At 39.6% G+C, this 14,124-nt stretch overlaps 1 protein-coding gene across 1 annotated transcript; it reads left to right on the top strand.

Annotated features, from left to right (window-relative positions):
• The first annotated feature begins 6,338 nt into the window (after nucleotides 1–6,338).
• Nucleotides 6,339–7,346, top strand: LOC118579999 (olfactory receptor 9A4-like). Its single transcript, XM_036181841.1, has one exon. The coding sequence runs from the start codon at nucleotides 6,339–6,341 to the stop codon at nucleotides 7,344–7,346; it is 1,008 nt and encodes a 335-aa protein (XP_036037734.1).
• Nucleotides 7,347–14,124: the final 6,778 nt, after the last annotated feature.

The following is a 14,124-nucleotide window of genomic DNA, read 5'->3' on the forward strand; positions in this document are numbered from 1 at the left end:
TGTCCTATATGAGAAGGAAACATATCCAGGCTCAGGAGTGACAGCAACTGAGAAGCACATAGGCAAGGATCTTCATGTCCTGAATGGTTTAGGAGACTGGAAATCTTATGATGAACAAAAGCATCTCTATCTCCCCACATCAGTTTAGAATCATTAACCACCATTCTCACTTCCTCAAAACCCTAAGCTGCAGGGTAAAACAGAGGTGGCTTTGTGATGTGAGCTATTCTTGAGCAGTACATATTGATAATAAAGATAGCAGTACCTGTATGGAGAGCAGAGAAATCAGCCCAAAATAGACAGGGAGGAATGACTTTACTACCTTGATCAATCACAAGATCCTCAGTTGTATGTCCTGGGTTTGGAACTTAACACCCCAGCCCTTCTGTTGAATGAGTGGCAAGGGATGATGTAATCATCTATGACCACTTCCTGCTGACGTTGGGGTATCTTGGGGACCCAAAAGGCTGGAACGTTGACCAAATCCTGGAAGAGGCGGCTGTTTTATTCACTGTCCAGGTACTGTTAGGGATGGGCAGTGAGTAGTTGGAGCAGTCTGCAGTCTTTGATTGGAAGTCTGCTAGAACAGACATACATTAAGGGCAGGAGACAAAATGAAGGGCTTTTAGCGGGGAGCTTTACTTAAGTGTACATTTGAAACCTCCAGGTCCACAGTCCTGGCAGCTGGGAGAGGTGTGTCTCAAAAATCAGGGAAAGGGGAAGAGGTCCCATTCCCCTAGGAATAGGCAGGTGGGGAAATGGGCTGTTGATTGGCAAAACTTGTCTAGAGTCCATTTTGACCTGTAAGAGGTAGATCCAAGTTGATCTGAAGCTCATAAAAACCATTTATTTGTTTGTTTGTTTGTTTACAGGCAAAAGTTCCAGATATGTTAGCATGTTATTATCATTGTTTGTGTCTGCACTGGCATTCACACTGTGGAAAAGGCAGTAGACTCATGCATTTGAGTCATAGTAAAAGTTTGTGAACCTAAAAGTAATTTTGGTTAAGAGCATTAAAAACTATTTTTATCTAGAAGACTGGGTATATATAGGTTAGACAAATGTTTTTAGTACAATGAAAAGCATTTTTAACTGTGTCTTTAGAAAACAACCAAAGGCAAATTTAAAGTATTGATCTTGTGACTATGATAATAATAGTGTTTATCACAGCTAGATTAATAGCTTATCAGAACTGTATTGATTAATGTTAGAACTCTGAACTTTTGAAGTTTTAACATAACAATAGCATAGTGAGGAAAAGAAATATGAAAAATTTTTACATACTTTAAGCTATCTTTTTATACCTTCATAAATTAAATCTACATACCTCAAAACACCTTTTCAGAACCTCACCACCCAAGCCTTCATGTCCTCAGACTCTATAACTTGTATTTACATACCTTAAGTTATATTTTTTAGACCTTAGAACAGCTTTTAGACCCTTACAGTTTATGTTTTTATATTGGTAGAACTTACATAAGCTTTACACTATTTTTATCCTGTTGTTTACTAGGAGACACAGGTGGTTGATTATTGAAGCAGTTATTGTAAAGCAAATTACTTGAAATAAAGGAGTAGTAAAAAAAAGTTACTTTGAAAACTCTTTGGTGAATTAATTAATTAATTAATTAATTAATTAATTAATTTAAGCAAACTGTTTTCAGACCTAGTAGTAGCTTTAGGGAAGTGAGGCCTGTGACCTGCTTTTTACATAACAAGAGAACTGAGAAGGCAGCTGAAGCTTGGGAAAGGAAGTGGGTGCTTGTTTCTCTTAAAGCCACAGTCGGTCAAAATCCTCATGGATCTGAAGAGAACAAACTATAGCTGGAAATATAGTCTAAATGGTCTATGTATCAACTAAAATGTCAGTAGTCCGTTACCTAGACAGGTTCCTCCAGGCTCTGGTGGTCTCCATAGTTTCACTGTGGGCAGTGGTTGTAGTTCTTTGGCTGTCATACAGAGCAGCATAGGCCTTTGGTTGCCAGAACCAGGTCTGAGATTTTTTTTCTGTAGAGGAGCAACTTAAGAGATTGACCTCACTTTGACCAGGTAAAACAGGGTGGTCAATCCAAAAGTATCCACAGTTGGAATAAAGCTCTGGCAGCTAGTGAGGCATGGGGCAGTTTCACCCAGGGGTTAGTGTTACTATAATCCAAGTGGGGCTATCTTGCCCCATTAATTTTTTTATTTTTATTTTGGATACCTAAGGGTTCCTACTAAGAAGGGACAATTTTGTCTATTATTGGAAGCTTAAACATTTTAAACGTCAAGTTTTGCAGGTCTCTGAGGCATAAATCTGAATAAAAATTTTGTTTTTAATTATTTACTTTAGGTTTAACTTTGAAAATTTATTCAGAGGGCTAAGTAAGGCTTATTTTTATAATTAATTACAATAGCATTTAGCACGACTATAAGCATAATTTTGAACATATTAAAGAATTTGATCATTTATAAAGTGACTAACCATTAACTTGTATTTTAATTATCTTTAACAGTTTACAATAAGTTAATAGCTTTTTATAAGACTAGGACTTTATGTTCCATCCCTGCTCTGTTTAGCCACTAAAAATAATGACTTTGAGTTGAAGCTTTTCTAGTGTCAAAATAAAACCTGTAATCATAGTTACAGTTCATAGGGAGACTGGCGATCTTAGCGATCCCTCATAGCACACCAGGAATGAAAATGGGCTCAGCAAAGGAACCAAAATGGCCACCCCACGGTTGAGAAGGGGACCTACTAAGGCTGTCTCTCAAGAAGGCAGGAAGAAAGGACAAGGGAAAGACTTTTCAGGCTTAAATGAGAATTAGAGAGTGCAGACAAGTTTCAGGAAAGAGCAAAGAACAGGTATGAGGAAGCAGAGGATGTAAATGCTGGGGTAACAAGAATTTCAAGCCAGGACATCTCCAAACAGACTGAAAGACCTGTCAGAGAGTAATGTCCCCAGTCACGGAGGAAAGACATCCCTTTCCAAGTGATGGGGGCCCAGTAGGGCAAAAGGAAGCTTCCTGGCATGCTGGAATGGCTTTCATAGTAAACAAAGCAGGGAGCTCCATAGTGACACCCACCTAACAGGAAAGGAGACACAAGTGCTTAGAGCAGGAAGGGGAGGAAACAGCTGGAGAGATGAATTAGTAAACTTGTCCCACGTGTTGCAATTAAAGTAAGGGTAGGGATCACCTAACTAGAATTTCCAATTTAGTGTCAGGGGCCTGGCATAGCAGCTTAGACACTGTCAACAAGGCTTCCTTGGTTAATTTCAGCCAAGTGGCCACTATAAGCCATTTTCCCATACCCATAAGCATTCTTTTCTAAGTTAACTCTTTCTATTCTTTCCCCAGTGAATCACTCTGCTAGTGGGCTTGATGCACAGGGACAGGAAATCCCACCAGCCCCTTTCTACATTGCTCAGGGGGTCATGTGGAATGATTCACGATCAGTCATTGCAGGGGGTACCAATCAGAATTATGATACCTTGCTGCTTCTTTCTCAGATCCTGAATGAGATAACAAGGGCATTCCCACCATAGGAAACCAAGCACAAACTTTTTGAATAAACTGTAAAAACTCTATGATTTGACTAATAGAAACTTTTAAACCTTTTGCTTTAACAATATGCTTACTTCTTCTACCAATATGACTCCTGTGTATGGTAAAAGAGGGATCTTTCCATACCATATTTTACATTGCATTTTTTCCCAATGGGCCATATTAGATCCTATTATTGATTCTATATGCCTGGTGTCCAAAGCAAAGGGAACTTACTCTCAACAGCTGACATTATGTGTATTCTTGAGGCTTTTCCCCATTCTGTGTAGGCATGTCCTGCCCTCTTTTTCAGAACTAGTTAATGTTCTAAATGTTGTTTTCTCATATGTACCTAACTGTCTCTATTGAGTCAGAAAAGTTCCCAGGATTAGGAGTTATATTAGTTAATTCCAGATAAGAGATTTGAGAAACATTAGGCCCCTGCTGAGTCTTAGGGGAAAATAATTTGAGAAAGAACAGAATTTCCAGGGAGAATTATAGCTGTTGCATATGAGATTGACAAAGTAAAACTAAAAACTTCCCAAAGAATCACCAATATAGCAAGAGAAAAAAGAGCATGCAAGTTGCATGAATTTTGCAAATTCCCACACTGTCCCATGGACTACCAGTCCTTGCCAAGTGAGAGTCCATTTCCATGGGTGCCTTGCCCTGAGGAAACCTGTTGGACAGGTAGTCATATGTTGATCTGAGACTAGGCTGCAGGGCTCCCAGTGTAGATAGGGGACAAATCAGGCTTCATGAAGGATTTGAGGTCAAGTTAAGGCTTTCACTAAGCTTAAGGTAGAGGCATTGGGAAATATTAACATATATTTTCCAGGAAAATTATAGTATCTCTGTAAAGATGAAGATAATCTGGGCTCTGATTAATTTAGGATCATGGGAAGAGCCTGAGATAATGAACTGAGAAGATGGACTGCTTAGAGGCTGAGACGCATTCCAGCCAACAGGCCTAGGGCCCTGTGGGGAAGGCAACCTTAGATTAAGAAGTCCCTGATCAACAAGATTTCAGGTTTCTTCACTAAAAGACTTAGAAAAGTTCTGCAACTTAATTGGTCAAAAACGAAGATAACTAAAACTTTTTTTTCTGATCTCCCCAGGTGGATTGCTGAGGGAACTCTCTGAGCTTGGGTTAATTAAGAAGATAAATCTCAGTGACAAAGTACCCTTGGGAAAGAAAGGGGGAAGGGAAGAGAGGAGAAGGACAAATTCTCAAGTCTGTACAGTACTTTTATTGCTAGACTTCCTCCTAAGCTCCTGGATGGATTCCATCACCCTCCTCACCTTGAGTGGAGGTTCCAGCAGCTTCTACAACTCAGCACGAGCCAGGCAGGAGTTTGTTTCTGTTGAGTCTGTAGATCATCAGAAGCAACATGAAGTCCCTCTGAGGAGGTCAGTGATTTCTTAAAGTTCTGCCTCTGTGAAGGAGAAACTAGAGGGATCGGGGTGGACAATCTGGGACTTGGATGTCTTGGAGAAGCTGAAGAAAATGGAGCTGTGGTGTGGGGTGGGCAGCAGCAGAGGGGACTGGCTCAGCCCGAGTCCTCCACACAGCACACTCTTTCAGCCCTGTGCTGCTCTAATACGGATTGGAGAACTTCTCCTTGCTGTGCCTGCTTTCCTCATTTTCTGCTGGTAATCCAAAGGCTATGAAAGAAAAGCAGGCATTGATCCCTTTCAACCACTCTAGCCTTGAAGTCTGAGACCATCCACTAGAAAACAGCCACAGAGAAATCGAGAGAGCAATTAAAGGAAAGGCAAGGAGGAAGGGCAGTGCTGATGTGAGACAGGGGGAGGCTAAGGGGTGTAGGACTGAAGGGTTATGACTGAACTAGTCTTAGCCCAGATGAGTATTACTTAACCTGTATCATCCACTCACACATTCATCAGCTGAAACATTTTCACATTACTAATGTGGGTAAAAATATATGATATAATATATACAATATATTATGTATAGTATATGATAGAAAAGATATTACTATATTGCTTATAATATATTATATTATATTACATATATATATATACATATACATATATATATATAGTATATTCCAATCCAAGTTTGAAGATGTGGTTTTCATAGAACTTATATTCTCATGTCATAAATGAAAAATAAATAAAATTAAATTTCCTAGTCATATTTTCTACATAATACTACTAGTGAACTAATTATTATATACTCTACTTCTCATGTGTGGTTTCACACATATATTCCCCTTGAATATAAATTCCACAGGGCAGGAATTTACCACTTGTACTCTTCATGGTTATCTTGTTTAATACTATAGGAGAGGAGTAAACAATTAGACACATAATATCAGGTAATAAATACTATGAAGAAAAGTGGAGTTCACTAATGAGCATGCTTCCTTGTATGAGAAAGGATGATTGGAAAGAAGTTTTTGAGGTGATAGTTGAGAAGATAAAAGAACTAACAAACAGAAAACCAGGTATCAGAGCTTCCAATGTTTTGGCATCTTATCTGTACTGGCTCTCGTCTTTCAATATTTCCAGGGCTTTTGAGGGAAAACGAGGTTAGAAAAAGTGATTCTGCTTTGAGAACTCATCACCATGCCCGAGTTTTCATATGAAGATACTGATGTTCTGTAACATTTTAAAATCTGAGGGTGGCAAGAGCACTGGCCCTCAACACTGGCCTTTGTTCTGTTGACCTCTGGATTCCTCTGTGTGGTGTTGTGGAGAACTGTTACTCAAAGTTCTACCCTTTAACCTTTCTCTGGAATGCTGTTGTCTTCTGGTACAGTTAATCCAAGAGGAAGAAGGATAATCCCATGACCAGGAGGATCTATCTGTTTGATACAGATCTCAAACTTGGACACAATAGTCAAAATCTAGTGATGGGCAATCTCTCTAGTGCCACTGAATTCTGCCTGCTAGGCTTCCCTGGATCCCAAGAGCTACACCTCATTCTGTTTGCTACATTCTTTTTCTTCTATTCAGTGACACTGCTGGGAAACATGATCATCATCATGATTGTTTGTGTTGATAAACGTCTACAGTCCCCCATGTATTTCTTCCTTGCCAACCTCTCTCTCCTGGAGATTCTGGTAACAACTACAATTGTTCCCATGATGCTTTGGGGACTGCTGCTCCCTGGAATCCAGACAATATCTGTGACTGGATGTGTTGTCCAGCTCTTCCTTTATCTGTCTTTAGGCACCACTGAGTTTGTAGTGCTTGGAGCAATGGCTGTGGACCGTTATGTGGCAGTCTGCAACCCTTTGAGGTACAGTGTCATCATGAACAGTCACACTTGCATCCGGGTGGTGATTGTGTCCTGGGTGTTTGGCTTCCTTTCGGAAATCTGGCCAGTTTATGCCACATTCCAATTTACTTTCTGCGAATCAAATCTGTTAGATCATTTTTACTGTGACCGAGGTCAGTTGCTCAAACTGTCATGTAATGACACCTTTCTCACAGAGTTCATTCTCTTCTTAATGGCTGTTTTCATTATTATTGGATCCTTGATCCCCACAATTGTCTCCTACACCTACATCATCTCCACCATCCTCAAGATCCCCTCAGCCTCTGGCCAGAGGAAAGCCTTCTCCACGTGCGCCTCCCACTTCACTTTTGTTGTCATTGGCTATGGCAGCTGCTTGTTCCTCTATGTGAAACCCAAGCAAACACAGGCGGCTGAGTACAACAGGGTGGCTTCGTTACTGGTTTCTGTGGTAACCCCTTTCCTGAACCCCTTCATCTTCACCCTTCGGAATGACAAAGTCAAGGAGGCCCTTAGAGATGGGGTGAAGCGTTGCTGTCTGCTCTTCAGGGGTTAGCTCTTCTCTTTATCTCTCTTCAGTGGCATAACCTAGAAAATCTCAACTTTTCTGTTCCATTAAAGTTGCTGTCCAATCTGAATCCTATGCACAGATTGCAGTCGTGCCATGGAAGATCTATTTCCAAACACCCTCCAAAGGCACACCAATCAGATGAATCTCTTCTTATGCTAACGAGGATTTTGCAGTCTTTGTGTCTGCCTCTTTGTATGGTTGAGCACAAGGATGAATGTTCTTGAAGACACTGGAGGGGCCAGGGAAAGGAAACAGTGTTTCTTAAGCATCCTATTAGATCAATTACTCAGGATCTGGCTCTGAGGATGTACTTCCTAGAGGAGAGAGGAAATGGTAAGAAAGATAGGGTAAGAGAGGGGTCATCGACAGAGTACAAAGAGAAGCACGAACACTCTGGTCCTTCATCAATTTTGCTGAGCCATTCTCTGTATTTTAGTGCAATTTTGACAAGATGTCTATCTACATTTGAAATGTCTTTGGCTTCTCTTTCTATCTTTAGATCATATTATGATTGTCCTGGCTCAGCTGGTACATAATTGTGAATGTAGCATTGTTTGTATATTGGCACAGAAATAATATAGAATGGTAATGGGGCACGTGGCAAACTTTTCCTCCGACCAATCTTGGTAGTATCCAGAAGAAAATATTTGAGTATAGGAATAGGAAATATTTCTTTTCTAAACTTCAGGTATTGCATAAGCTGGCCCTCTTTGAGTCGAGCATAGAAAAAAAAGAACAAATAAAAATTAAATAGTAAATTTTAGAGACATGTTGTTGTGTGTTACAGCTACTGAAACCACCAATTCTGTTCAAACTTATCTCAGTCTAAGATTTCTAACTTCAAAATCCAGTAGTCTCTGATACCTTCCAAATGATTTCTCTTTATAGAGTATTTAAAAGATGAGAGGCAATTCAAGAAAATGGGTTTGGGGGAAGTAGCTATGGAATTTTGCATGATGTTAGAGGAAGGAGGTTATTTATATGGTGGTAGTCAGTAGATCTTACCATCTGTGTGTGTGTGTGTGTGTGTGTGTGTGTGTGTGTGTGTGTGTGTGTGAGAGAGAGAGAGAGAGAGAGAGAGAGAGAGAGAGAGAGAGAGAGAGAGGAACCCAGGCACTTACTGCTAGGCTGGCACTGGATCACTGAGCCTCATCTCCAGATTGAGGAACTTCTTTAACATCCTTAAAGGAAGTGTTTGGTCTGTCAGCAACCAATCTTTTCATTTGTCTTAGATTGCCTTTCTTTTCTCTACATTTTGAAAAATAATTTTGCTGAATAGAGGATTATTTTCAGTTTTAGTTTTTATTGTGTAACTTGGGTACTAGTGGTCATATGAGGGTTCACTATGCTCATTACCTGACACAAAGACTTGAGCACCAGGAAAGACAGAAGATCAAGCCACAGAGGAAGGAAATGTAATAGCTTTATCCAGTTGGGATGGGAGAGGCCTAGGGCTAGAAGTTCAATAAACAGATGTTAGATTGGGTGATTACCTCTGGCTCCTCCCCATTTCCCCATCAGTCATATTTAGATCTGGTTCCTAATGTTTTTCCTCTAGTTCTTGCAATGTCTTCTGGGAACAAGAAGTCACCATGTCTGCGAGACTACTTTTGATTTCTTCATCTACCTCTGTGCCCCAGGTGGACCTTGCATTTTATTTTCTGTTGGTATTTAGCACTCTACCCACTTTCTTCTGCTTGTAATTGTTTCTAACTAGAAGTCAGTTGCTGATCTTACAGAGCATCATCACCTATGAATTTGGTTGAAAAGAATGTTGTTTCCTTGTCTTTTTTTCCCCCAAAGAAATTGTAACTATCTTTGAACTTACTTTTTAAGAAATGTATTGACTTCTGTGGATGTGTAGATTAATGTTTTGCTTTTTCTTTCTTTCCTTCTTTTTACTAAATTTAGGAAATTTCCAATAACTATCTGTTGCTGTATTCTCCTGTTTTTCTCATCCTCTCATTAGATATATGTTGGTATACTTAAGGATGTGTCGTAATAATTTGAGGTTGCTCCTTTTTTCAGATTTTAGTCTTTGTTCTTTGGATTGCATATTCGTTTTGATGTATCTTCAATTTTATTCATTTTTCTCTATCATTTGAAATATACTATTGAGATCCTCTAGTAATATCCATTTCATGCATGGTACTTTAAAATGATATGGTTTCTATTTTGATCTGCATTCCTTAGTGCAGAGAAACAGGGTCATCATGATTTAATTTTATAAGCACTGTTTCCTGCAGCTCTTTGAATATGTTTAAGTTGAGTTGTAATGTGGCATACTGCCTCTCACATATGCAGTTTCTGTAATCTACTTTTCCTCTTGTGCAAGGGTCATTCTTTACAGCTTCTTTACATCTGCTATTGGGTTGAAAGGTAGACATTTTAGATATTAAATTGCTTATTGCAGGTACTGGATCCAGTAGCAACAGCTTGATTGCAACATTTTTTGTCAGTTTTCTTAATGTTCTGGATGAACTATTTTTGTGTGGTATGTGTCCCTTACCATATGTACCCTAAAGAATGACTCCTCAGAGGATATAGGCTTTGACATCCATGCAGTTATCCTGAGGTGATGGTGACTTTACACAGGTTTTTTTTTTTTTTTTTTTTTTTTTTTTTTTTTTTTTAATGTAATTCTGATCACATACAGCTGTTAGGCTCTGCAAATTGCCAGATGGTTGTTCGTTTGAATCCTCTGTCTGGTTACTTAATACAACTTGATTTGTAAAGGAGACTTTTCAAAAACATCTATTCTCCTTCAGGTAGACTTTTTGGGAAATTGTGAAATTTAAGAGCACTTAGGTGCATCCTTTCCACATCCTGTAAACAAGCAATTATACTCAGGCTGCTCGCAGCCTCACATTCTTCAGGGAAATTTCCTTGACTGGGAAGCAGCCATCTCATGAAGGAAGTTTATATTTAACTCCTACCCAGTCCAGGATAAGTGGCTGATATAAAGACACAAAGTCATTTGATGTCAGATATCAGTGAACATACACCTCTTCGGAGGTATTGACATACCTTATTAGACCATGAAGTACATAAAATTAAGATTTTTTTTCCTCTTGGTGGGCTAGTATTTCAGAAATTCAAGGACATGGGAACTGTAAGAACTATATAGCTTGGTAGATACTCTTTAATGACATTAATAATAGAAAATAATAGACTCAATCTACTTCCAGCAATATAGCAGAGTTGAGAGTTTATTAGTTCATTTTCTGTTGCTATAACAAAATACCCATAGCTGAGTACTTTATAAAGATGGGAAGTTTAATTTCCCCCCTGTGCTGGATTCTAAGAGCTTGATACCAGCATCTTCTTGGTTCCAGTTATGGGGATGATGTGGTAGGCATCAATCCATTGGTGGGTGGTGACATCATTACCCTCTAGTCTTGTATGAAGGTTTCTGTGATGATGCAAATGAGAACTATGAACATTAATATTTCATGGTGCGTTACTTGACTTTCTGTTACTGTCTTGAGATGCTATGACCAAGGCAACTTAGAGAAGAAAGATTTTATTCAGGGATTCTGGTTTCAGAATGTGAGTCCATGACCCTTATGGTGGGGTACTGTAGGATAATGCTTTTGTACACTGGTTTCATGAAATGCTTCTTGGCCAGTATCCAGGCAGGTGGGAAAAGCAGACAAAGAATTCTGGGAAGAGAAAGGCTGAGTCAGGAGTCGCCAGCCAGACACACAGGAAGCAAGATGACAAGGCAGAACTGAGAAAAGGTACCAAGCCATGTGGCTAAACAAAGATAAGAATTATGGGTTAGTTTAAGTATAAGAGCTAGTCAGTAATAAGCTGGAGCTAATGGCTGAGCAGTTATAATTAATATACACCTCTGTGTGTTTACTTGGGGGATGCCAGTGGGAAAGATTTGTCCTGACTGCTGGCTGGCTGGAACCCAGGAAAACTTCTAGCTAAAGGGATCATGACTACAAGTAGACAGGCATGGCCTTGGAGTAGTAGCTGAGAGCTTATATCTAAACCCATAAGCACAAGGCAGAGAGAGAGAGAGAGGGAGAAAGAGAGAATGCTAACTGGAAATGGTGTGTGTTAGCGTTTAGATGCTCAAACCCACCAAGGCCTTTTGTGTGCCATTTTACAACAGTGTTGGCTTTTGAAACCTCAATGTCCACCTCCAGAGATACACCTTCTCCAACAAGGCTGTACATCCTGATTTTCACAAACAGTTCAGACAACTGGAAACCAAGCATTTCAATATGTGGACCAATGTGGGCCATTATCATTCAAAGCACTGTACTTGGCCTGAATCAATGATCTGATCTCCTAATGGAAAATACAATCCATTCTCTTACTTGAGAATTAAACAAAATTCAAGTGATCTCTTCCCAGGTGAGTCTAAGCAGTTTCAAGTTGACAATTCAAGCTAGCTATCACAAGTGGAATGATCAGATATTTACAGGACAGTAGGATAAAAGCAGTGTGAGAGAAGATACGGGTATCAAACTGTTAGGAGGTACTCACCTATAGTCCTCTCACACATTGCCTTAGAAGACAGTGTTTGCCTTCCTCACAATCTGATTCTACTTTATCTTCTTCTAAAAGGATGGCAATAGATTTTACTCTCAACATAGGCTCGAGAGCTGAGGCTACCAGCAAATTGGAGACATTATACACCAAAGCTGCAGAATGCCTGGCCTGGCATGCACCAGAAAAAGTATGACTGGAGGGGATTCAGAGAGCAGACCATTAGGGGTATTTCTTGGAATATGAAGCTGGACAAAGGAGAAGTGCAGATTTGGAGGTATTCCTCCATCATGGATAATTTAACACTTTAGCTGATGGTCTATAAATAGGCTAATATATGCCATTTGTTGACTCATAAAATTTTTCAAAAAGTAATAACCTTCATTAAAGTAACAGACCTGTCCAATATAGCTGTGGGAAAGTATGGCAGGAGGAACTAGATGGTTTACAGAATGGAAAAGCTATAATTGATCTGCATTAGACAGAAAATCCTACCAGCTGATCCTGTTCCTCAGAGGCCTGCAGGACACTCTATTAAATAAGGTCACTTTCAAAAGTGCTATTAAAGAGGGTATGGCTTGGGATGGCTTGTTAGGAGCCACTGTTTCAGAGCCAGGCTCTCTAGTAGCAGGACACACAGCTGGCCACAACAGCAAAGGACAGATGGATTAACTGTCAGATGGAAAACATACTCACCTAGCTTAGGAGGCAGAATGGTTTATATGTCAGAAAGGAGATATGAATGAGGACCTCAAGAGATGAATGATATACCTTGATGTTTATGGGTAAAATACTGAAAAGTGCACTGATTTGAATACCTTATCAAAAGGCATTGGGTACATGAGAAGACTACATGCAGTCACTCTAATGGAAAGTCATGATCCTTCCCACAGGCTCCAGATTTGAGCCAATTATCATTGTTTATCAAATGGGGGGTGGGTGGCAGGCAAATGGAAAGGATTCTGCAGCACAAAGAGAAAAGATCCAGTTCAGCCATCTTCACAGATAGCCACAGTTGTCAAAGGGGGTGTTTTAGTTTTACTTCTGTTGCTGTGATAAATTATCTGGACCAAAAAACAAACAAAAAACAAAAACAAAAACAAAAAACAAAAAAAAAACAAAAAAGCCCCAAACAAAACAAAACAAACAAACAAACACAAAACTTAGAGATTAAAGGAGTTTATTTCATCTCACTCCAGATTACAGACCATCTTGATGGAAAATCAAGGCAGGAATTTCAAACAAGCACCAATCACTCGCATAGTCGAGAGCAAAGAATATATACAGTGCTCACTCACTCACGTGCTTGTTTGTGCTCAGCTACACTTTTCCACTCTCATACAGCCCAGGACCTCCTGTCTAGTGAATGATGTCACCCATAGTGATCGGAGTCTTCCCATATCAATTAACTCAATTAAGACAACACTCTACCCACAAACGAACCCAATGTAGACAGTTTCTCATTGAGGCTTTCTTTCCAAGTGATTTTTTTTTCAAGTTTACAATTAAAGCTAGCTACCACAAGAGGAATAATCTGATATTTATAGAGATTTATAGAGCTGTAAGACAAAAGGTATCAATGGACTCCTTAGAGAAGATACAGGCTGTTGGTGGAGTACTCATCTAGAGCTATCTCACACTGGCTTAACTGGATCCTTTCCATTTTTCTTGTCTTTATTCTCTTTTCCTTTCAGCTAATACTTCTCCATTTCCTCTCTCTGTCTCCTTCTTGGATTTCTCTGTCTCTTTCTTTCTCTTATATACATATGTGTGCATGAACACACACATGCACATACATGGGGCAGCAGGAAACTATCAGAAATTATGCTAGGTTCTGAGAGTTTAGAGATGGAATCCAGATTGATTTGTTCATTAAAGAGTTCAGCCCAGTGAGAATGAAGAAGCAGTCAGTGAACAGAAAATTGCATTGAGTCTTCCAGAGAGTTGTAGATAGAGAACTACAGGATTCAGTGAGCAGGGGTAGTCAATGCAGCTGAGAGCCAGGAGATAAGACAGCCTCTGGGATCAGTGATGTTTGACTTTGTATTTGAAAGGAAAACAAGAGTCATCAGGCAGAAAATGTGGGCTCCAGTGTTTCTTGCTTCCTTTCAAGTAGGGCTTGCTTCCTTCAAGGTTAATCTAGCATGCATTTCTGGCCTTGTTAAGGAAACATTTTATGGAAGATTCAGCTGGTATTAAACCAGCCATGAGAACACTTAAAAAGATATAAACAGGTTCTTCTCTTAAAGAAGTCTGCGCT

Source organism: Onychomys torridus, chromosome 3 (assembly GCF_903995425.1).
Source record: "Onychomys torridus chromosome 3, mOncTor1.1, whole genome shotgun sequence".
Taxonomy (NCBI): domain Eukaryota; kingdom Metazoa; phylum Chordata; class Mammalia; order Rodentia; family Cricetidae; genus Onychomys; species Onychomys torridus.